Below are 24,264 nucleotides of genomic sequence, written 5' to 3'. Positions count from 1 at the left end.
AGAGCATGTAACATCGAGCAACCACACAAGCTAAACACTGCACGTGCAACAGGTTGGAGGGAAATCACGCGAACATTCCAGAACACAAGAGAGGTGAATGTGAATTTCGGTGTCGTGAAGAAGGGAGGTCAATGATGACTCAACAGACAGGACTTGCCTGTCAACAACAACCAGTTGCTTGCAGGCATCCTCCGTGGTCATCTCAGTGTACGTGTCGGGGAACTCGCGCTTCAGATCATCCAGGAACCGCCGCACAGCTGCCACGGACACGCCGTGCGTCAGTCGCTGGTCAGCCATGGCTGTGTGTTTGTGTGTGTGTGTGTGTGGAGCCTGAGGAGCGGTGTGTGGGGTTGTGGGGCTGGGTTGGAGGTCAATCGCTCAGTGGGCAATCCGTGTGGCGCGGACGGCGGGCTTGAGGGCTTGAGGGCTTGAGGGCTTGGTGGCGCGGGCGAGATGCCAGGAAGAGCTGAGGAGACGATCGAGGAGATGGTCGAACAAAACGAGAGAGACGAACAGGGAAAGAGGGGAGTGGGGTTGGTTGCTTTGGTGGGAGGGGAAGGGGGGAAGAGAAGAGTCTGCTTGTCTGACAAGGACCGGCTGGCTGGTTCTTGTGGTTGCGGTGCACACAGGAGGGGGTGTGGCTTTCGCCTTTTGCCTTCTCCATGTCAACCGAAGATCGAGGGTTCGAATCCCCTGAGGCCTTTTTCTTTTTTCTCCTTGCTCTTGGCGAAAGATTTCCCGCCTTTTTCTTCGTTGTTTTGGTTGTTTCCTTTGCACACACGCACCCATCCATCCGTCCATCCATCCATCCCGCATCAAAGCTCATCATCGCCATCATCACCACCGGCCATGGGCGGTAACAGCGGCAGCGACGATGCCAAGAAGGAGCTGAAGAGCACCCGGGACGATGACGAGAGCAACTACAAGGGCTGCAACCTCTGCAACCCGTTCCACTGGTCCCATCGGTGAGCGGACCTTGTGTTGTGCTTTGTTGTGTTATATGTGTGTGTGTGTGTGCGGTGTTGTGTGTTGTGCGGTTTTGTGTGTGTGTGTATTGTGCGTGTGCGTGTGACAGCTTGTTTGCCTTTGTGTTTCCTTGCGCGCGCGCGTGTGTTTCCTTGTGCACCTGTGCGCGCGCTTCCTTGACCCCAACACCTTCGCTCACATTGATTTCTTTCCGTGGCAACACCCCCACCAGGTTTATGTTCCTGTTTGTCACGTGCTTCCTCAGCTTCGGCAACTACTTTGTGTACGACAACCCTGCAGCCCTCCAAGATCAGTTCAAGGAGGTACGCAGAGGTTGCCAACACCTGCAGTTGTATGTGTGTGTGTTGACGTGTGCGTGTGCTTACGTGGTGTTTGTGCGCGTACGTGTCGGTGTATAACGTTGCTCCTCTGCGTACGTGCAGGTGTACATGTTCCTAATTGTTGTGCATCACACATTCCCTCCTTCCTCCCTTCCTCGTTCCTCTCTTCCTTCCTGCTTTGCTCCTCTGCGTACGTGCAGGTGTACATGTTCCTTATTGTTGTGCATCACACATTCCCTCCTTCCTCCCTTCCTCCCTCCCCGCTATTATCCCCTTCCTTCCCCCTTTCTCCATCTGCTTTGTGTCCATGTCCTCGAACACGCAGTCTCACTCGTTTAACTACACCCCCCCCCCCTTTTCTCGGTTGACAGGATTTGAACATCAACACGAGCCAGTTCATGCTGACGTACAGCTTGTACTCGTGGCCAAACGTCTTCCTGTGCTTTGTAGGCGGTTTCCTCATGGACAAGGTCCTCGGTCTTCGCTGGGGCGCCATCCTGTTTGCAGCCTTGGTCACGGTCGGTCAGTGCGTGTCCGCCGTCGGTGCGCAAACGGGCAGCTATCCACTGGTCCTGGCAGGCCGCTTCATCTTCGGGTGCGTCTGTGTGTGTGTGTGTGTGTGTGATGCGTCTGTATGTATGCGTGTGATGCGTACCTGCGTGTGCATGCGCACTTGTGTGTGATGCGTACCTGCGTGTGCATGCGCACTTGTGTGTGTGTGTGTGTTCACTTCTGTGTCCACCGCGTGCATGTCCTTAATGTGCTTGGCAAGCGGACTCACGCATGCGCATCACTGCCGCCGCCACTGCCACCACCACTGCCACCGCCACTTCCACTACTTCCATCCACCACCACTTGCCGCCACTCCCCAACGCAGGCTGGGCGGCGAAAATCTGGCTGTGGCACAGAACACGTATGCGGTCAGCTGGTTCAAGGGCAAGGAGCTCAACATGGTCTTCGGTGCGTTCCCACCCACCCATCCTCCTCTTTCTGTGTGTGCGTGTGTTTGTGTGCGATCAATGCATGTATGAATGTGTCTGAATGTGTATTTATGTGCTGTTACATTTTATGTTCCAACGCGAGATGCGTAGTTTTTGTCCCGTTGTACGTGCCTTTGTTTCCTCCATGCACGAGGACACAGCCGGAGGTTTGGCGCGAAACCAGTGCTGATCAGCATGCTCACTGTTGTCACTCCCATCCTCCGTCCCGTCCTCGCCTGCGCAGGCCTGCAGCTGAGCTTCTCGCGCGTGGGCAGCACGGTGAACATGAACATCATGAAGCCCATCTACGACGCGTTTGGCGAGGGGGACCACGCCCTTGGCGGTGCTCTCTGGATTGGCGGCATCATCTGCGTCTTCTCGCTCCTCTGCGCCCTCCTTGCCGGCTGGCTCGACAAGGTTGATCTGCCTTTTTTTTTTTGAGCTGCGCATGCGCGCGTGCGTGTGTGCACATGCTTGTATGTGCGCGTACTTGTGTGCATGTGCATGTGCGTGGGTATTTGTTACGTGCGTTCGCCCTCGCGCTCAACAACGTGTTTGCCCACGAACGATCACCTGTCCACCGAACACCCTTCTCTCCACCACCACTACCACCACTGTAACTACCACTACCCTCCTCCTTACTACCACGACACTTTTCCTCACCACCACTTCTCCTCACCACCATTTCTCCTCACCATCACCACCACTATCACCAGCGCGCTGCACGCATCCTGAAGCGCGGGGATGGCGAGACGGGCGAAGTCATCCAGCTCAAGGACATTCTCGACTTTCCCGTCAGCTTCTGGCTCATGTGTGTCATCTGCGTCGCGTACTACGTCGCCGTCTTCCCCTTTATCGGTACAGACAGCCTGGCGAGGCAGTGTGCATGTGTGCGTGTGCGTGTGCGTGTGCGTGTGCGTGTGCGTGTGTGTTTCTGTGTGCGTGTATCTGTATGTGTGTGTTTCTGTGTGCGTGTATCTGTATGTGTGTGTTTCTGTGTGCGTGTATCTGTATGTGTGTGTTTTTGTGTGCGTGTATCTGTATGTGTGTGTTTCTGTGTGTGTGTGTGTGTGCGCGTGTTTCCATGTTGATGCGTTTGCGCCTCAAATTGTGTCTGTGCTCGCGTGCTTGCAAAGCTAACACAACAGTTCTTCAGCTCACGCCGCCGTTCTACGTGATCCCCGCTCCTAAACACACAATCACACACACACACACAATCAGGCCTTGCGCTGACGTTTTACCAGCAGAAGTGGGGCCTGATCCAGTCAACCGCATCAACCATCAACAGGTGAGCGAGCACTGTGCTGCTCATTCACATGAATGCACTCACTGTTCGGCGTCCTCTCATGCACTTGAGGGTGGTTTGTTCAGAATCAAGGCATGCACAAGAGCAACCACTCACCACAACAACCACTAGCCCCCCCCCCATGACATCCACCACTCGCCACGATAACAATACTTCGCCACCGTCACCGTCCACCCATACATGCGTGCAGTCTTGTGTACGTCATCTCTGCTGTTGCGTCGCCCGCATTTGGCTACCTCGTCGACAAGACCGGCCGAAACCTCTCCTGGGTACAAACGACCGCCCTCCCCAATGCTGTGAAGCATGCAATGTCGCGTGGCGATGGTGGTGTGGGTTGTGTGTGTGTGTGTGTGTGTGTGTGTGTGTGTGTGTGGCGCCACATTGCTTTGGTCGAAGCGTTGTCCGCTGCCACCAGGTTCACGCCACCTCTCAACCCCAACCTCATTGCCTGCCACTCCACACCACATCATCATCATCATCATCATCATCATCATCATCATCATCATCATCATCATCATCATCATCATCATCATCATCATCATCATCATCATCATCATCATCATCATCATCATCATCATCATCATCATCATCATCATCATCATCATCATCATCATCATCACCACCACTGCTGTCATGATCACCAGTGCATTCTCGGCATCATCGCCACCCTGTTCTCCCACATGCTCCTCGCGTACACGTTTGTAAATCCGTACGCTGGCGTCATTGTCATGGGATTCGCATACAGGTGAGATGCGCTTCGTTTGCGCGTGTGCGTGTCCGTGTGTCACTGTGTGCGAGTGAAATATGTATGCGTGTGTAATTGTCCATGTATTCTCCAATCAGCACAGGCGGGCCGTTGTGTATGCTGGTGTGTCCACGCACAATCCCTCACTGTTTCCACACAACCGCCCTCCTGTGTGCATTCGCCTGCTGCACGTATTCGCCTAATTAACAAACGTCCCGATCACCACGACGTGATCCAGTCTTGTTGCCTGCGCCCTGTGGCCAATGGTTGCTTACGTCCTGCCAGAGCACCAGCTCGGTACGTTGCTCATGCCGTCTCCAAGACTCGTGGCATTTCTTCACTTCAAGCACACACAGACTCATACCAAGACACAGGCATACAGACAGACAGACAGACAGACAGACACCCCTGCCCACACCCACTCATAAACACAGACAGACACACTTGCACAGACAGACAGACAGACAGACACACTCACACATACAACCGCTTACACACACACACACTCTCTCTCTCACACACACACACACACACCTCTCTCTCTCCGTTTGCACTGCAGGCACTGCGTACGGGTTTATGCAGGCGCTGCAGAACCTCGGCCTCGCCGTCATCTCCATGGTCGCCGGCATGATCGTCGACGACAACGTCAGCGTGCACACATGTGCTTTGTGTTGTGCTGTGTGTGTGTGTGTTGTGCGTGTGGGTGAATTGTGCTCTGTGTGTGTGTGTGTGTGTGTGTGTGTGTGTGTGTGTGTGTGTGTGTGTGTGTGTATGTGTGTGTGTGTGTGTGTAGTGAGCTGTCCACGCCCGCGCATGCATACACGCCCGCGCATGCATACACCCCCGCGCGTGCATACACCCCCGCATACAGCTTGCTGTTATTTGCTCTTCGCGGCACAGCACAATCACACACACCCCGCCATCCTCACCCCATCATCCATCTCTTCCTGTTCCTTCTCTGCGTGACACCTTTTTCATTTCAGGGCTACTTGTGGCTTGAGATGTTCTTCTGCGCGTGGCTGTGCCTGTCCCTCCTGTGCGGTGTCCTCCTCTTCTTCATGGACGCCGCCGGCTCCGGAATCCTCAACTGGAGCGCAGAGGAGCGGTGCGTCACGCGCGACAGCAGTGGCGGTGGTGGTCATGTTGTTGAGCGGTGGTGGTCATGTTGTTGAGCGCTGTGGGTTGTTGTTGGGTGTTGTGGGTTGCTGTCAATTGTTCTTGGTTGCTGTGGGTGTGTATGGCGCATGCATGTGTGGGAATGCGTTGGATGCAGTCGTGTTTTTGTACAGATGTCACCACCTCACCATCCTCTGCTCACTTGCATGCGTCCTGCATCGTATGTTCACCCTGGTTTTGTCCATTGCGTCCAGCGCCAAGCAAGACAAGGAGGAGGAGAAACGTTCCCTGCGTAAGTAGCATGGCTTCGAAACCTGCAAATGGTTGTGTCAATTGCTCATGCTTCCCTTCCCGTCAATGGCCCGTGCCAGCACACGCCATAACCCATCTCTTCTGCCCACTTTAACTTCCTCACATTTCCCTCACCTCATCGTCTCGCCATGTCTGCGCTTCACCTGATTGTGCATGTGTGTGTGCATGCGCTTGTGTGTGTGTGCGTGTGTGTGTGTGTGGTGCACGTGCGCGCTTACATGTGTGTGTGCGTGTGTGTGTGTGGTGCACGTGCGCGCTTACATGTGTGTCATTATTCCCTTGGCACTGCAGTCACCAACGAGCCGGAGCCAACGCAGATTCTGGCGGCGACCAACCAGCAGATCCGCCTGCGCTACATGTCCCGCCTCAACATCCCCATTCCAAAGGAGCAGTCTGTGGTCAGTTTTGCACCAGGGATTAGCCATTGTGCTGTTTGTGTTCTGCTCGTGTGTACACCTATTGTGTCCTGCATGCTACGCGTTGCAGCGTCCTTTCTATGCCACCTTATACAGTGCATTGCCATCGCATGGCATCCCTCTTTGTGACTCACATTTCTCCTTGACATGCGCGCTTGCTTCAATCACCCCCCTCCCCTCTCTCCCTCTTTCAGGCCATTCGTCACAGCGCCGGTGTTGGCGTTCTCAAGTAATCTGCACACGCAGCCCACCGTTTGACAGTGCGCACGCACGCCTCCCCGGGTTGTCACTGGTATTGGTTGTTAAGGGCCAGGGGGCGAGCGAGGTACCATGATCCAGCCCGATACAGCACCAGCGCTCCATTCTTCAACATCCTGCGTGTTGCTTTTCGCAACATCTCCTTGTTGTTTAAGCGTCCTTTTCTCCTCTCTGCCTTTCCTCCTTGCTGTTTTATCGTGCTTGTGTTGTTGTGCTTTTTCGTGTTGTGTGTCCCTGTCAGCGTCTCGTCAGCAACCTCTTCTTCCCCCTTTCCAAACCTTGCCTGCCTGCTTGCCTGTTTAATCGTTTGTCCTGCTGTGGTTGTTTTCTCTTAGCATTCTGTGCGTGTGTCAGGTTTTCTGACTTGAGCCTCGTTTTAGATCCCATTCCCTCACACACACACACACAAAAGTGTTGACGTTCGATGGTCTCGTGTGTGTGTGTGTGTGTGTGTGTGTGTGTGTGTGTGTGTGTGTGTGTGTGTGTGTGTGTGTGTGTGTGTGTGTGTGTGTGTGTGTGTGTGTGTGAGTGTGAGTGTGTGAGGGATTGACAGTTTCGAGTAAACAATCTGTAATATCATCGCGACGACGTTGACGTGGTGCACACACCAAAGTTGAAGGAAATGCCTGTTGAATTACGAACATGTGCATATGCTCATGCCTGCGTGCGTGTGTGTGTGTGTGTGCTGCATTCCACTACGTGCTCCTCGCTGCTGCTCTGTTGTGGACGAGCACTGGGGCCGGCCCACTGCGACTCGTGCGATGGCCGCTGCTGCCGCCAGCGCTACTGATACGGAAGACGATGGTCATGTGCGCAGTGGAAAGTCGTGTGTTTGAGTGAGTGGCGCATGTGGGTGAGTGTATGTGAGTGAGTGTATGTGAGTGAGTGGCGCATGTGAGTGAGTGTATGTGAGTGAGTGGTGCATGTGAGTGAGTGGTGCATGTGAGTGAGTGTATGTGAGGGAGTGGTGCATGTGAGTGAGTGTATGTGTATCGACAAGTGAGTGAGTGTATGTGTATCGACAAGTGAGTGGCGCATGTGAGTGAGAGCGAACGAACACAGTAAGAGAACAACATGACAAGAGAACATGACAGAGCAGAAGACAGTGCCATAGCGCAGCAGGTATTCACGAAATCACCTCGCCTGTGCGCGCAGCATTTGTGTCAGTGTTGTTGCCAGTGATGTCTCCCCTTGATCTTGAAGTTGCGACAGCTGGCGCATCAAGCAGCAGGGAGGATGATGTGCAGGCGACTGTGAGTCCAGTGTTGTGTTGTTGTGGGGGGAGATGGCAAGGTGGGTGCCGGTCGTGCAAGGGACAAGCAATCGCATCACGCCATTCATGCTTGCATGGAATTACCAACAGAGTCACAGACAGACAGACAGACAGACAGACAGACAGACAGACAGACACATATATACACACAGACACAGACACAGACACAGACACAGACGCATATATACACACAGACACATATGTACACACAGACACGCACAGACAGACACAGACACAGACACATATGTACACACACACGCACACACACAAACACGCAGTACCATGTCCTTGAAATTCGCCCGCAGATTGCGCAAGTGCTGTGCGTGGCGCTTCCCAATGACAGCGTGGCGGTTCAAGGCGTCGCGCTCCCGTATCAGCTGCTGCTGCGTTTGCTCCAACTGCACACGCTCTTGCTCCAGCGCCTCCACGCGCGCCCTCTCCTCTCGAAGTCGCTCGTCCTTCTGCTCGCGCACGTGTACAGTATGTGCATGTGTGGGTGAAATGTGTGTGATTTGTTTGATGGGGAATGCCCTCCCGTGACACGGAAGGGAGCGTAGCCAACACCCACCTACACCCACCTCACACCCTCTCTGTCTCTCCCTCCTCCCGTCTCTCTGTCTCTCACCCCCACACACGCCCACACCCCCTCCACACACACCCACACCCACACACACACACACATTACCTCTTCCAGCATGTGTAAGAAATAGGAGAGGGGCTGCGAGGCGTTGTTGACGAGCGCTTGTGCATCGCGCAGCTGCTGCTGCGTTTCTGCCAAGTCACTTCTGAGCTGCTTCTCACGCTGTGTGGACGGGGCGACGACAAGCACAACAGTGAGTGACTCACATGAACGTTGTGCGGTACGAAAACGGGATAATGTAACGGAGCATGGTTGCATGTATGCGTGCATGCATCACGTTGGTGGTGACACGCCCAATCTCCAACTTCATGCTCAACCAGCAGCCATGTCACATCACGCAGCTCACCTCCTGCGCTTCGGCCTGTGCCCTCCGCGCTTCCAGCACCTGAGCCATCAGCAACACATGCGTACACACGTGTGAATGGGCACAGTGGTTTCGACGTCACAAGAGCAAACACAAAGTGTACGAAAAGCAATATCGCGTTCAATGAGCAACCAACAGCACAGACACACAGACACAGACACACAGACACACACACAGAGACACAGACACACACACACACAGACACAGACACAGGCACACCTGTCTTGCGAGGTCGACTGTCTTCTGCACGCGGCGCTGCGTGTTTCGCCCGTATCCAAACGACAGGAACACCTGAAGGCACAAGATGGTGAATTGGACTGCAGTAAGCGAAGCGAGTCAACACACACACACACACACACACACACACACACACACACACACACAGGTTCTTCACATCCAGCAGTGAATCTCTGAACATTCGAGACATGGATGAAAATGTTGTCCTTCATGATCGTCGTCACCATTCCAAGCACCAGAACACCTTGTGCGGATCGGATGACTCTGCTGCCGCCATCACCACTTGATCCAATTCCTGAAATGAATGAGACGTAAAAATTGAGCATGTGTGCGAGTGTGTGATCGCAAAATGATGAGCAAAGCATACGTTGTCGCGTGCGCTTGGTGCTCAAACACACACACACACGCAAGCACATGCACACACGCACGCATGCAACTCAGCCATCACATCACAGCAAGCAAACAATCCACACCCAGCTAACACTCACGTCTTCCAGCTTGGTGAACGCATTGATCTTCGTCGTTGCGTCATCGAGCTGCGCGCGCAGCGTTGCGATGCGCTGCTGCGAGTCCACTTCCAGTCGTTGATACTCCTCACGCACAACCTGCACCGCGTGGTGTGACGTTGACGTGTGGAGTTGATGTGCACACAATGCGCGTGTGAGTTGAGTGTGTGTGCGTGTTGAGCGCGTAGATGTTCGCCTGAACAATCGTGACATCAGAGACAGAGCGTGGTGGCTCACGGCTTACACGACGCAGGTAGCTCACTTTGCATTCCTGCTGCAACCGATCCACTTTCATCTCCAGCGATTGCACTTGCTGCTGTTTCTCCTCCAGCAGCAGCTGGCATCGATGCGCAGGCACAGAGGTGAGTGTGTGTGTGTGTGTGTGAGTGAGTGTGTGTATGAATATGCGTGAGTGCGAGTGCGAGTGCGTGTGCGTGTGCGTGTGTGTGAGTGTGAGTGTGCGTGAGTGTGAGTGTATGTGTGTGTGAGTGTGTGCGGTGAGAACGTTCACTCTCAACACATGGGCATTCACTTGCGCGGACACACGCAGCCATGCACGACACATGCACTCCAAGGACACACAAGCATGCACGTGCGAACGCGAACAGTTTCGTACCGTTGTGCGGTCGTGTTCAAACGACTTGAGTTTTCCCTCTGCGTGTGTGTTTGTCAACTGCGATTCCAGGTCGCGAATTTGATTCTTCAAGTTGTCCACTTCCTCCACATGTTTCCGCTCCAATGCCTGTCATGTACACGAAGCAAGCGGATCGTCGTGGCTCCAATGAGACGTGTGCGCAACATGAATGCGGGAATCAGTGTGACCGTTGAAGAGCACTCTCCACCAATATCACCACCACCACCACCACCACCACCATTCAACTCCAATACCACCAACAACAACAACAACAACAACAACAACAACAACAACAACAACAACAACAACAACAACAACAACAACAACAACAACAACAACAACAACAACAACAACAACAACAACAACAACAACAACAACAACACCACTGTCACCTGCAGCTTGGCCTGGGCGACGGCATGTGCATGCATCGCCTGCTCGCGATCACGCCGCATCATGTCCAGTTCGCGGAGTTGCACAGACTGTCACAGGGCAGGTGAACACGCCGACATGTGTGTGCACGAGGAAGGCTTGGTGAGACGCTGCATGGGTGGCGGAGAGTAGACAAGCAAGCGCACAGGCGGATGGATACGCCACCACGTACACGGACGAGGGGCAGACGAGCAAACACACACACACACACACACACACACACACACACACACACACAAACACGGTCACATTTACACACACACACACAAACACACACACACACACGGTCACATTACACACACACACACACACAAACACGGTCACATTTACACACACACCCATACACACACGGATCAACACACACACACATACACACACAGACCTCATTGGAACGTTTGATGTTGTCCATTTCCTCGTCGTTCTTGCGTTTCATTTCGGCCAGCTGGGTGGCGACATTCTCCTCCAACTGCCGCCGCTGCTCCGCTCTGACGCAACGTGATGTTGGAGGCGAAAGGAAACCAGTCGGAGTCATCAAAAACACACGTGAGTGCGTGTGTACATGCAGAGGACGTTGTGTGGCAGTGTCAGCTCGAAAGAAATACACACACACACACACAACAGGCAAACACACACTGACATACCAACACACACCCACACCCACACCCACACCCACACCCACACACACACACCGACACCCACACCCACACACACACACATCCCACCACGTGGGTTGCGTACAGTTGTGTGTCGAGTTGAAGTTTAGCCTCGCGCGTCTTCGCTTCCGACGACCGCAGCTTCACCTGCAAATCACTCAACTGCATCGATTCATGGACCGCAAATGAGCGTGACATGGACGGGAAAAGACAGACTGAAGAGGAGAGCGGGCATTGGTCACGTGAAGGTGCCACATGCACTAGTCATCAACCGCCACAGGACAATTGCGCCACCTGATAACCATTCGTCCACGTTGCACTCATGCATCGCGTGCAAACCTGAGAGTTGAGGATGGAGACCGTGTTCTGCTCCCGCGCAAGCTGCTTCTCTGCACAGCGGCATGACGTGAATGTGTGCATGCGGTGCGTGGGCATGTGAGCATGTTGAATGTGCAGATATGGTCGTGTGTGCATCACAACATGAAGACACTGCCACTTGTCCTCCAACCACAGCAGCGACGAGCAAGAACAGGCAACGTCAGAACAATGTGTCATGGTGCCCACCGAGATAGGTCTTGTCCTGGGTGAGCAGTTTGTTGTCGTGCGTCGCCTGTTGATGGCGTTTCTGCAGCGCTGCGTGCTCGCGATCAATCGTCTGCACAAAGAAACGGGCAACAATGAGAACGCGAACGGCAGCCCAGACACACGCACACACACGAAACACAAAAGCACACGCCCAGACACATACACGCACACGAAACACAAAAGCACACGCCCAGACACATACACGCACACGAAACACAAAAGCACACGCACACACACAAACACGCACACGAAACACACAGACACACAGACACACAGACACACACACAGACACACATTACTCCGTCCCCCACCGTGTATTCATCTGTGAGGCGATCAAGGGCTGATTTCATTGCTGTCATCTCGACGTGGTACGTCTGCAGATCCTCCTCTAGCTGCGAGATGCGGCCGAGGCGCGCGTCCTGCTTCTGCTCACGACACCAGCGGCGATTGTTGGCGGCGGCACGTTCGTGGTGAGGCCAAGCACGCATGGCAGTAGCGCAGTATTCACGCGTGTGTTCACATGGATGTACATGTGTACGCGTACATTTACGCATCATACACATCCATGCACACACAGACACACATACAGACACACATACACGCATACACACAGACAGACGGACAGACACACGCACACGTGTGCATTCGCCACGGCATATATCCGTTCAACGTGCTGACGCCAACGAAAGTACCTTAAGGCGCGTGATGGCTGCGTTTGCACTTGCCGCCTCCTGCCTGCTGGTCTCAAGCGCAGTCGACAGCTCCGCCACCTGTTGTGCATCGTGGTCGTATGCGAGCGGAAAGGATGCACGCGAGTGGTAATCCTCAAGGTGAGGCACTGCAGCACACCACAGGGAAGACGTCACAGGGAAACATAAGACAGCACAAGGAACAACGAACAGCAGACCAGCAACAGATTGAGTGTGCACCGACCTGCACTCGAAGCCGTTCTCGCTCCTGCTCAATTTCTGTCACCGTAACAGCAACAACACCATTCATCAGAGCATGTCCGTTGCAGTTTAACCACGCATGGTCATGCGGAACACTGCACGCACACACACAGGTACACACAGGTACACGGATACACACACACACACACACACACACAGATACACGGATACACACACACACAGGTACACGGATACACAGGCACAGACAGACAGACACAGACAGACACAGACAGACATGCAACCACGCGCGCGTACACACACACACACACACACACACAGACTCACGCTGACGGTCGTTGTCGAAACGCTGTGTTGCCTGAATGTAGATGGATCGTTCATGGTGTATGGAGAGGTTAACAATCACGCGTTACTCAGTGGAATGTGTATGAGCAAGAACAACAACATGTGTGGGTTTCAAGATGAGCAAGGCGTTGTTGGTAAACCTGACCTCGTCGACTGCATGCTGCCATTGCTTGCGTTCCTGCAAGAAACAGAACATGGCGCAGCGGGTGTTGTGAGATGCACGGCCAATTAAGCATCGCACACACACACACACACACGCGCGCGCGCGCGCTAAACCAACACAAGCGAAGCACACGCAGCGCACCTCCGAGATCTTGGACTGCAGGCGCCTGTTCTCTGCGGCATAGCTCTGGCAACAAGGGCGGTTGGGACGCACAAGTCAACAAGACAACGTTGCGTGAGGTGCAATGCATTCAGCTGCAGGTTTTGACATACGATACCACACACTCGAGTCCACACAAAGCACCGCCACGACATCACACCTCCAGCTCATCACTGAGATTGTGGATGCGGTGGTTGAGTTGGTCTTCCCGCGCATGCTATTGAGAGTGCAACACCAGCAGAGCAAACAGTCAGCGAAGGGTAAGCTCACACGAGGTGTTATTTTGTTTCACAAAGGTACACGCACACACGCGCACATGAGGAATTCGAGCAAATACACACGTACACACAGACAATCACACAAGCACACACAAACATACAATCACGCACGCACACACACACACGCACACACACACACATGAAGCATCCGAGCAAACACAGGCACACACACACAACCACACACATACACGCAAAAACAAAGACATACATGCACAAACAAAAGCCACCCACAAACAAAAGCCACCCACCCACCCACCTACCCACCCCCACACACACACCGCAGACTGCCGGAGTTGAATGAGATCCAGGCGGGTGCTTTGTAAGAGGTCTTCGAGTTCATGCACTTGTGCTTCATAGTTACGCCGCAGTCCGTCCACATCAGCTCGCTGGCGTGTTGTGCTGTGCTGGTCGTTGTTTGACTGCCACCGCTCCTGCCATTGGGCCACCAGCTCTTCCTCGCGCCTGCCTTGCTGTTGCCGCGGCTGGTTCCTGCGTCGATGGCTGCGAGGATAGCCTTCACGCTGCACGCGTGCACCTGCGCTGGCAGTGGCTGGGTGGCCCGAAGAACGCCCAGGCGTGGCGATGTTCAGCGACGAGGAAGATGACGCCGCCGAGAGCGTTGAAGCAAGGGACGCCGAGAGCGAGCGTTCTGGCGAGAACAGCGCCGGAAGCGAGGTCTGCGACCCGCTCACCGCTGTCCCAGAGTGCGACGCAAACAGGGCGTCCACATCAAAGGCAGCGATGCGCGCCACAGCGTCCAGCTCGCCATGCTCGCCATGCTCTCCTGCACCTCCCACAGCAACAGCAGTGGAGGTGGAGCCGTTATCCTCACTCTCGCTCATCTTCTTCTTCTTCAAAAACGGCGCGGGCGCCAACCACAAGCAAGTAAATGCTTTGTTTTTTTGAAGGCGGAGAGTTGGATTCCTGCAACAGGCCAAACCTTTTTTTTTGGTTGCACGTGGTGTGTTTTTTCAACAAGGCAAAACGCGCAGCCACACACACACACACACAACACCAAGCCACACACCACCACATCGTGCGTGCGCAGACAAGAGCATCGTCGAAGATGGGCAAGCCTGCGAGCAACGACAGGAAGAAGAAGACTGGCGATGCAGCCGTTGGCAAGAAGCCCGCCGAGGGTACCAAGGTGAAGAAAGCCAAAGACAAGAAGGAGAAGCAGGACAAGAAGGCCACGAACGGATCGAAGCAAGAGGAGGGTGGAAAGAAGGTGAAGGAGGTTCAGGCAGAGAAGGCAGAGAAGGCAGAGAAGGTGGTCAAGGAGGAGATCACCGACAAGGCCAAGGACGTGACTGAGATGAAGGACAAGAAGAAAGAGAAGAAGGAGAAGAAGGAGAAGAAGGAGAAGAAGAGGCAAGAGAAGAAGAAGGAGAAGAAACAGGCAAAGAAGGCAAAGAAGGAGGCAAAGAAGGCAAAGAAGGAGGGCAAGCCCGCAGACACAGCAAACGACTCGTCAGCGACAGACGCCAGCGCCGCCCCAAAGGCACCAGAGGACATGACAGTGGAGGAGCTGCAAGCAGCCATGGACAAGTACAAGGGCATTACCCTGCCTGATCCCGCGATTCGCAACACACAGCTGGTGGAGGGCGGCATGCCTTGGATCGATGTGCTCACAGAGACAAAGCCAAACCGGGCAACAGCCACGCTCGACCAAACATCCCGTGGCAAGATCATCGCTTCCCCGGCCATTGTTGCTCAGTTCCGCAAATATGGCCGCTCTCTCCTGGAGACAGAGGCCGAAAACTACGAAGCACGTGCGTGACTGCGTTTGTCTGTGCAGCAGCTAACCGTGTGCGTGTGCATGTGTTTGCATGCGTAGGCCATCGCTCCGCAGGCCATCACTCGTGGCCTTTACTCACGACACTCATACGCACACACACGCACACACACACACACACACACACACACACACACACACACACACACACACACACACACACACACAGGCGTGAACAAAGTGCGCGGCAACGACCAGTCTTGGTTGAGGAACATCCTCAACTCCGGTACCTTGGCGGATAAGCACGCCGCCCTCGTCATGCGCGTGCAGCACTCAGCTGTCCACCGTCTCAACGCCCTCGAGTCGCTCCTGCAATGCGTCACAAAGAAGAGCAAGCGCGAAGCCATCATGGCCAGCGGTGCGTTGGGCACACTCTGGGATTCCGTGTCTGCTTGCAATCGTGTGTGTGCGCGCGCGCGTGTGTGCGTGCGTGTGTGTATGCGTGTGCGTGTGTGTGTGTGTGTTTGTAGGTCTGCGAGCATTATTGCATCGTCATGAGACGCTTGTGTCAGCATGCACATGAACGCCAACCTGCCATTGGTTGATCCACCTTCTACGCCATGTATGACATCTCACGTCACTGCCACTTGCACGTGCCCCTTACAGATTCACTGCATGAGGTGTTTACGTCACGCCTGCTGCCACAGCGCAAGCTCATCCCACTCGCCCACCGTCCGCTCGTGGAGCTGCTTGAGAAGGGGTTCGCATCAGACAAGGCCAAGAGCAAGAACCTGGTACGAACTGTAAAAGTGCAATCGCTTTCAGCAACAACTGCACGCAAGCCGAAGGCGTCCATTCACAAGTGCAGCACGCGGATGAACAGACACAGACACAGACACACACAGAGAGACACACAGACACATATACACAGACAGACAGACACACACACACACGCACAGGCACACACACACACACACAATGGCCGGCGCCTTTGTTGACATGCTGTTTGTTTGCTTGTTGGTGATGTCAGGATCGAGTGGTGATGATGTGGGTTTACGAGGACGTCATCAAGAAGCACTACAGCAGCTTTATTGAGGCTCTCGGCAAGCTTATTCAGGACCCGGAGGCAAACATCAAGAGCAAGGCCCTCACCCTTACTTACAACCTCCTCACAGGCTTCCCCGAGAAGGAGCAGGTGTGTGTTCTTGTGTTCATGTGTTCATGTGTTCATGTGTGTGTGTGTGTGTGTGTGCGTGTGGTCATTCATTGCATGTGCCTGTGGTCATTCGTGCACTGTGTCAACGAGCTGCCCTTCGTCCTATGGTTTCTCTTTTTTCCTTTCCACACTCTATCTCACACACACATGAACACACACACACACACACACACACACACACACACACACACACACACACACACACACACACACACACACACACAGGGCCTGCTGGCGCTGATTGTGAACACGATGGGCGACCCCATCAAGAAGGTGGCCTCGCGTGCCATCTACTACTTGCAGACGCTGCTGCGGGAGCACCCGTCCATGACGATGGTGGTCATCAAGGAAGTACAGCAGCTGTTGTTCCGCCCAAACATCAAGCTGCGTGCCCAGTACTACGCCATCACCTTCCTTACCCAGATTGAGCTCTCCCACAGCATGGCGGATATTGCTGCGAAGCTCGTCTCCATCTACTTTGAGTTCTTCAAGGTGTGTACCTGTGTTTGCGTATGTGTGCTTGCATGTGTGCATGTATGAGCGTGAATGTGTGTGTGTGTGCGTGTGTGTGCATTCATTTGCACATACGCGTGTGCATGTTTGTATATGTGCGTGTGTGTGTAAGTGTGTTAGTGTGTGCAATTTGCTGGGCTTCTGCCGACGAGTAGTTGTACCGCAATTGTAGGCTGCTCCAACTATGTTGTGCCACTCGCTCAATTGTTTGACGTCTTGTTTCATCATCCTCTTCACTCCACTCCTACGTTGTGTTTCCTGTGTATATCACTCGCGTTCCCACGCCCTAACCTCAACACTCGCCCCAACACTCACCTCAACAACCAACGTTGGCGATTTCGTCTTGCCCCCAAACCAATATCAGGCTGTGATCAAGCCCGACGAGGAGGAGCACTACCGGTTGCTCTCTGCCGTTCTCACGGGCATCAACCGCGCCAACCCGTACCGCGGCGCCGCGAGCAACGAGATGTTCGAGGCGCACGCAAGCGACCTCTTCCGCATCACACACATTGGCAGTTTCAACTGCAGCGTGCAGGTATCCTGCACTGTGGAGAGGACACGGAGGGTAGAGCTGTTGGACAGGGCAGATGTGGGCCGGGGAAGATGGGGAAGATGGGGAAGATGTTGGATGGGGAAGATGGGAGAGGCAATGACGTCACGTCATCCCTTGGGGTGGTGATGATGTTTCTGTTCTTTCTGGTCTCCCGTTGTCTCTTTGGCCCCTCTGTGTGCAATTCCACACATGTGCACACATATGAACTGTGCGCGGATGTGTGTTCAGCTTGGTGCCAACAGTCACACAATGTGTGCCCAAACTCACGTCTTGTCCCCTTCGTTCCCTCACCGTTGACAGGCGCTCATGCTGCTCTTCCAAGTCATGAACTCCAGCCGTTCCATCTCAGACCGTTTCTATCGGTGTGTGTGTGTGTGTGTGTGCGTGCAATTGTGTGCGTGTGCGTGCAATTGTGTGCGTGCGCGTGGGCGTGTGTGTGTGTGCGTGCAATTGTGTGTGTGCGTGTGTGCGTGCGTGTGTGCGTGCGTGCGTGTGTGCGTGCGTGCGTGCGTGCGCGCCTGTGTGTGCAAGCATCTTTCTGTTTGCGTTCATATGTTAAGATGCCTCCATGCAACCTGTGCGTTGCTTCCTGTGGTCGAAAAGCAAGCGACCGCCACCACTCCCACTCACACACCGCATTCTACATATATACGCATGCAGTGCGCTGTACGCGTCGCTGTTTGATGACCGGCTGCCGTCATCGTCCAAGCACGGCCTCTACCTCACGCTCCTGCAAAAGGCCATCATTGCAGACCCCGTCTTGGACAGAGTGCGCGCGTTCTGCAAGCGCCTCTTCCAAGTTTGCCTGCAGGCTCCTCCCAGCTTTGCCTGCGCGGCGCTCATTGTCCTGTCAAAGGTTCGTGTGGCCTCCCTGAATCGGACTCATCTTGATTGTCGCTCGCACCATTCACCTGCACATGCAATGGGTGCCACCACCACCACCACCACCACCACCATCACCACCACCACCACCACCACCAACTTCTCATCTGGCCGCTTCCCCCCCCCCCCCACTCATCACTCGCGCGCCTCTTCCTCGTGTCCGCTGGGTGCAGGTTGTGAATGCCAAGACGGCGGTCCAGGCCATGTTCCAGGGCGAGGCGGTTGACGAGGAGGAGATCTTTGTTGACGCGCCCGAAGTGGACAGCGAGGAAACGGCAAATGCAGCCCATGCAGACAGCAGCCAAGCCACCGACAGTGCAGTAAAGAAAGAGGAAGACGAGGTCGGTGATGGCGCAGATAGCACGGTCAGCCACGTCAAGGAAGAGGAAGATGGGGAAGGCAGCGACGGCGAGACGTCATCGCCAGAGAAGACAGGCGATGAAGCAACAGAGGATGATGCTGATCACAAGCAAAACTCCCGTATCGATGGCGGCATTCGCTTCCCTTCAGGTGTGCATATATGCATGTGTGCCTGAGCATGTGCTTGTGCGTGATGTGTGCATCCATCGGCCGCTTGGTGCTGAGTATGGTGAGGTGTCCACCTTCAGATGCACACGTTGGCGCTGATGTCTGACTTATCATGTGCACGTATCTGTGCCTGGGTTCACCTCTCAGGTTACCTTCCTCTGAAGCGCGAGCCGACATTTGCAAAGGCAGAGACCACCGCTTTCTGGGAGGTGGCCGTGGTGAGTGCTGTGCACCATGGATTGTGCACGTTTGCTTGTGCACCGTGGCGGGGCAAGTGTGTGCTTGCTTGGGGAGTTTTGTGGTTGTCCGCTCTGTGTGTGTATGTGTGTATGTGTATGTGTGTGTATGTGTGCGTATGTGTGCGTATGTGTTTGTGTATGTGTGTGTATGTGTGTGTATGTGTTGTGTGTTCAGAGTGCGTGCCGCATCTGTTTGCGTCAGTCATTGCTCACCGCCCTCCACTATTGCGCCCATGCACCATGGCAGCTGAACCACCACTTCCACCCTGCCGTGAAGGCGTTTGCCCAAGCGGTCGTCAGCGGAAAGGTCATCACATACAACAGCGATGCCCTGCAGGATTTCTCCCTCGCCAGGTTGGTGTGTGCGCGTGCGCGTGTGTGCGTGTTTGTGCATGCATGTGTTTGTATTTGTGTGTGCGTGTGTGTGTGTGCGTTTATGTATGTGCATGTGCGTGCGTGCGTGTGCGTTTATGTATGTGCATGTGCGTGTGCGTTTGTGCGTTTTGTGTATGTGTGTGTGTTTGCGGTATTGTGTCCTCCCGCTCGCCTGAAGTTCATGGAGAAGCATCTCGTCTCCGACTCACGTGAACGCTGCACGTCTGACGCTTCAGGTTCCTGGACCGCTTCATGTTCAAGAATCCAAAGCAGAAGGTCAAGCGTGGCGAGTCCGTCATGCAGGTGAGCCCCCCCCCCCCCCTTACATCCCGTCCTTAACGAATAATCATGCCCTGTACGATGTTGTGTGCTGGAACAAAGCATCTGCCACTGATGGGCCGCCTCCATCCCTTGCACATCCGCCACCACTCACCCCACGCTCACCACTCCCATTGCACATGGTCACTGCAGCCGAAGGAGGTGTCGAAGCGGGCAATTGCTGCGCCCGTCAACTCGCAGCAGTTCCTTGAGCAGGACGAGTCTGAAGTCGCACCAGATGAGGCCTTCTTCCTCAAGTACGACGCGCTGTGTGTGTGTGTGCATGCTTGTGTTGTTATTGTGTGTGTGTGCGTGTGTGTTTGCGTGCATGTGTGCATGCTTGTGTTGTTGTTGTTGTGTGTGTGTGATTGCGTGTATGTGTGCATGCTTGTGTTGTTGTTGTGTGTGTGTGTTTGCGTGCATGTGTGCATGCTTGTGTGTGTGTGTGTGTGTTGCATGCGTCCTTCTCGTTTCAATAGCTCTGTGTCACAACTCACCACGATCAACACAACTCACACGATTGCTCTTGCTGCCGCTGCGGCCATGTGGTGCGGTGCTGTGCAGGTACTTCAAGTTGCGCAAGTCCCTCGGCAAGACCAAGAAGGCTGTTGATGAGCCCGAGAGCCTGGACGCAGCCATTGCGCGCGAGGAGGTTGACGGCGGCTTGGGCTTCGACTTTGCAACGTGCGTAGCTTTCATCACACAGCATCACACAGAATACCTGTTGCGTGTGTGTTGATGTGTGTATGTGTGGATGTGTGGATGTGTGTATGTGTATGCGCGTATGTGTGTGTATGTATGTATACGTGTGTGTATGTATGTATGCGTGTACGTGTGTGTGTTTGGCTGTGTGTTCTTGCTTGTGTATGTGTATGTGTGAAGAGTTGTGTTCTCGCTTGTGTGCTGCATGCACATGCGCCTATCTTTGTGCTTGTAGAGCAAAAGCAACAACTCTACATCAACTTTGTAGCAACTGCACCACACCTCCTCACACGACACCCACCACCCACCAATCACAAATCACCCCCACCCGGCTACCAACCACGCCCTTGCACGGCTCCCAGCGCGATGGGCCGGGACGACGGAGAAAGTGATTCGGACGACCTTGACGACGCGTCAGACTACGACTCGTTCCCCGACAGCGACGAAGAGGCTGAAGGTGCCGGTGGCGACGGTGACACCGCAGACAAGAAGGAAAAGAAGCTGAGGAAGAAGAAGGCAAAGGCAACAGCGGAGGAGACAGCCGGAGAAGCCGAGGAGGATGAGGATGAAGGTGAGGGTGACGTTGAGGGTCCTGTCAAGAAGCGCGCGAAGAAGGCGGCCGCTGTTGCCTCTGATAGCGACGATGAAGAGCAGGGTGAGGCTGAGGATGCCGGTAGCTCGGAGGACGAGTTTGACTACGACAACGTCGACTACGATGCCCTCGATGAAGAAGGTGAGGTGTTTTGCGCTCGTACGCTGTGCTCACAATTTCTGTTTCTCTTGTCTCTGACATTTCGTTGACATGGCCACCCAACTACGCATTTGTTGGATGCGCACTCACGCCCGGTTGGCGCTCACCCATCCATCTTGCACGTGAGCAGAAGACGACCTTGACGAGTCCGCCCTGGAGCGCATGCTTGCCGAGTCGTCTGGCGACGAGGATGAAGACGAGGATATGGAGCACGGCATGGGCGGTGATGACGGCGTCAAGTCCTCAGTTTTCGCCGCTGCCGAAGACTTTGCAGAGCTCCTCGAAAAGGAACAGGAGGTGCGGTTTGTGTGTGCGTGTGTGCGTGTGTGTGTGCTCGTGTGTGGAATGTAGTTGATGTCGTTTCATACATGTATGCAAACTCACCTGCTTGCTTGCTGGCTTGAATTGTGAACCACTGCAGGAGGAAGAGGCCGGTGCACACGACCGCAAGCGCGCCAAGATGATGCAAGATGATGGTGATGCAGCTGCTCGTCGTGGTCGCGGTGGTCGTGGTGGTCGCGGTGGTCGCGGTGGTCGTGGTGGCCGTGGTGGCCGTGGTGGTCGCGGTGGTCGTGGTGGTCGTGGTGGTCGTGGTGGTCGTGGTGGTCGTGGTGGTCGTGGTGGTCGTGGTGGCTTCCGTGGCGGCAGCAGGGGAGGTCGCGGTGGTGGTCGTGGTGGTCGTGGTGGTCGTGGTGGTCGTGGTGGCAGCAGGGGTGGTCGTGGTCGCAAGTAAACTTACATGTCAGTTGACGCTTTCAACAAAGCTGAACCAAGACAGAGGTGGTTGGATTGGAGTTGCGAGCGGTCGTGGCACTTTTCGCACCCGCTCTCTGGTGTCTCTTGTCTCCTCCACACACAACACAACAACACATACAAGCCCAGAAGAGGGTCAGCCCACCAGCCAGCCACTCTCCTCACTTCCTCCTCTGCCTTTCCTCCTTTCTGTCTCTCACCGCTTGTTTCTTTCCCACGACCAAAAATAAGCCTCAGTGGGCGATAATTGACCACATCTTCATCTACTTTTCAGTACTGCCAGACAAGCGAGCAGCAGGAAGAAAGAAAGAGAGAAGGAAAGGAAGGACAACGCTCACACCCTCTGTCACCCTCTCCCCTCTCTCGCTCTTGCCTGCACTCCAGCAGCCATCCACTGCTGCTGCTGCTGCTGCACCACTAACACAGCATCGCCTGTTGTTCGCTGCACACAGACACATAAACGCACACACACACACACTTAAATACACGGACACGCGACATGTCATTAAACAAGGCATCGTTGATACGCAAGCTGTCGACGCTGTCGACCAGCCAGGACAGCATCCAGTCACTCTCGCTCTGGCTGTTCCACTTTTCCAAGCACGCAGACGACATTGTCAAAGTGTGGCAGCAAGAGCTCAAACAAGGTGTGTGTGTGTGTGCGGTGGGGGATTTAATGGTTGCTCAAGCTGTTTGTGGAGTTGTTGTTCGCTCGAGTTGTTTCTCGAGTTGTTGACACTCCCTTCCCTCCCTCATTCCTCTCACTGTCTCTCTCTCTCTCTCTGTCTCTCTCTCTGTCTCTCTCTCTGTCTCTCTCTCTCTGTCTCTCTCTCTGTCTCTCTCTCTCTGTCTCTCTCTCTGTCTCTCTGTCTCTCTGTCTCTCTCTCTCTCTCTCTGACTCATTTCTCTCTCTCTCTCTCTCTCTCTCTCTCTCTCTCTCTGACTCATTTCTCTCTCTCTCTCTTCCCCTGTCGCCCCTGTCTCTCTCCCTTCTGCCTGCGCTGGCCCGTGAACAGCGCCGACAAAGCAGAAGCTCAAGTTCATCTTCTTGGCCAATGACGTGATTCTCCAAGGCAGGAAGAAAGGCATGGCCTACATCACTGCCTTCCAGCCAGTGCTTCCAACCGTGCTCCCCGAAGTGTACAAGTAAGTTCCACGCACGTGTTTGTCTGCATGTGCGTGTGTGCATGTGCGTGCGTGCGCGTGTGTGTGTCTGTCTGTCTATCAGTCTGTGTGTGTGTGTGTGTGTCTGTGTGTCAGTCTGCCTGTGTCTGAGTGTCTGTGACTGTGCCTCTGTGTCTGCCTGTCTGCCTGTGTGCTGGAGCTGCGGTTGGTGGCCAAAACATGGCAAACACAAACCTTCCAATTGCATTGCAGCCGCTCACACGCCCGCGGTGCGGTTGCCTCCTGCACAGGGTGCTTGATGCAAAGGGCCAACAGCAGCTGATTCGGGTCATTTCCATCTGGCAAGACCGTGCAGCGTATCCTGTTGAGTTCCTGAATGAACTGCGCAAGCGCCTCCGCTCGTCACAGCCCGTGGCCAGCGCCAACAGCAGCGGCCCTGCTGTCAGCACAGATGCTTTGCAAGATGTCGACCTTGGCCAGCCAATCAATGTGCGTGCATGTGTGTATGTGATGTGAGTGTGAGTGTGTGCGTGTGTGTATGTGATGTGTGTGTGTGAGTGTGTATGTGGTGTGTTTGTGGGTGTATGTGTGTTTGCATATCACCTCAGCACACTTCAGCGTGTCACTACATGTGCGCGCCAGCACACTTCTGCGTGTCATTTCAGCGCATCAATAATGTAACAACACTTGCTGCACGCACGCGGGTGGATGGTGTGGCTTTACAGCCTTACCCCTTTACGTTTTGTTGATTCACTTTCGCGATGCGCGCCACCCCCCACGCCCCCGCTGCAGAAGCGCGAATTGTTTAGGAAAGTGGATGCCCACGAGGAGCAGTTTCCTTCGCTCGCCGCGGCCATGGCCAAGATTCGATCCCTCCCACCAGCCGTGTTTGACGACAGGCCAATCAAGGACATTACCAGTGAGTCACATTGGCCCGTGACATGACCAATCACTGCTTGC

General features: G+C 54.4%; 5 protein-coding genes across 6 annotated transcripts in view; 3 read left to right on the top strand and 2 right to left on the bottom strand.

The window, feature by feature from the left end:
• The window catches only part of PTSG_01210 (uncharacterized protein), a gene marked incomplete at both ends in the record, with an annotated part of 10,357 nt that extends 10,060 nt beyond the window's left edge, over positions 1 to 297 (bottom strand). The window contains one exon of the mRNA XM_004997126.1: positions 172 to 297. Coding sequence (XP_004997183.1) covers positions 172 to 297 — 126 coding nt within the window. The remainder of the gene's footprint in view (positions 1 to 171) is intronic.
• Positions 298 to 849: 552 nt separating this feature from the next.
• On the top strand, positions 850 to 6,415 carry PTSG_01209 (major facilitator superfamily transporter domain-containing protein 1; the record flags this gene model as incomplete). The annotated part of the gene is made up of 15 exons (XM_004997125.1): positions 850 to 965; positions 1,199 to 1,289; positions 1,679 to 1,902; positions 2,185 to 2,267; positions 2,532 to 2,704; positions 3,004 to 3,145; positions 3,509 to 3,575; positions 3,784 to 3,862; positions 4,238 to 4,338; positions 4,577 to 4,635; positions 4,898 to 4,983; positions 5,322 to 5,443; positions 5,709 to 5,746; positions 6,058 to 6,164; positions 6,377 to 6,415. The coding sequence occupies 15 exons, from the start codon at positions 850 to 852 to the stop codon at positions 6,413 to 6,415; spliced, it is 1,527 nt and encodes a 508-aa protein (XP_004997182.1).
• Positions 6,416 to 6,988: 573 nt separating this feature from the next.
• Positions 6,989 to 14,491, bottom strand: PTSG_01208. Of its 2 annotated transcripts, XM_004997124.1 has the most exons (23): positions 13,893 to 14,491; positions 13,497 to 13,553; positions 13,319 to 13,363; positions 13,160 to 13,192; positions 12,997 to 13,027; positions 12,695 to 12,729; positions 12,454 to 12,531; positions 12,073 to 12,186; positions 11,741 to 11,831; positions 11,516 to 11,565; positions 11,262 to 11,338; positions 10,906 to 11,008; positions 10,487 to 10,573; positions 10,077 to 10,202; positions 9,723 to 9,797; positions 9,443 to 9,559; positions 9,199 to 9,249; positions 8,937 to 9,008; positions 8,700 to 8,738; positions 8,399 to 8,515; positions 7,995 to 8,174; positions 7,579 to 7,652; positions 6,989 to 7,226 (listed from the first exon to the last, which is right to left on the bottom strand). In XM_004997124.1, exons 1-23 carry the CDS (start codon positions 14,454 to 14,456, stop codon positions 7,136 to 7,138), a joined length of 2,307 nt encoding a protein of 768 aa, XP_004997181.1. In that variant the 5' UTR covers positions 14,457 to 14,491; the 3' UTR covers positions 6,989 to 7,135. The 2 variants fall into 2 exon arrangements, with proteins under 2 accessions (XP_004997181.1, XP_004997180.1); XM_004997123.1 differs by lacking the exon at positions 6,989 to 7,226 and having other exon boundaries at positions 7,492 to 7,652.
• A 189-nt stretch (positions 14,492 to 14,680) lies between these two features.
• Positions 14,681 to 22,159, top strand: PTSG_01207 (uncharacterized protein; the record flags this gene model as incomplete). The annotated part of the gene is made up of 17 exons (XM_004997122.1): positions 14,681 to 15,386; positions 15,579 to 15,767; positions 16,016 to 16,143; positions 16,380 to 16,544; positions 16,791 to 17,057; positions 17,443 to 17,613; positions 17,932 to 17,993; positions 18,292 to 18,487; positions 18,687 to 19,023; positions 19,189 to 19,259; positions 19,528 to 19,634; positions 19,892 to 19,958; positions 20,127 to 20,230; positions 20,538 to 20,657; positions 21,038 to 21,408; positions 21,554 to 21,723; positions 21,848 to 22,159. The coding sequence occupies 17 exons, from the start codon at positions 14,681 to 14,683 to the stop codon at positions 22,157 to 22,159; spliced, it is 3,543 nt and encodes a 1,180-aa protein (XP_004997179.1).
• Positions 22,160 to 22,361: 202 nt separating this feature from the next.
• On the top strand, positions 22,362 to 24,249 carry PTSG_01206 (uncharacterized protein; the record flags this gene model as incomplete). The annotated part of the gene is made up of 4 exons (XM_004997121.1): positions 22,362 to 22,826; positions 23,196 to 23,325; positions 23,595 to 23,793; positions 24,097 to 24,249. Exons 1-4 carry the CDS (start codon positions 22,679 to 22,681, stop codon positions 24,247 to 24,249), a joined length of 630 nt encoding a protein of 209 aa, XP_004997178.1. The 5' UTR covers positions 22,362 to 22,678.
• Between the last annotated feature and the right edge of the window lie 15 nt (positions 24,250 to 24,264).

The sequence above is a fragment of the Salpingoeca rosetta genome (assembly GCF_000188695.1).
Source record: "Salpingoeca rosetta unplaced genomic scaffold supercont1.4, whole genome shotgun sequence".
Lineage (NCBI taxonomy): Eukaryota > Choanoflagellata > Craspedida > Salpingoecidae > Salpingoeca > Salpingoeca rosetta.
The sequence above is the reverse complement of the archived record's forward strand: the minus strand, read 5'-3'. Positions and strand labels throughout refer to the sequence as shown.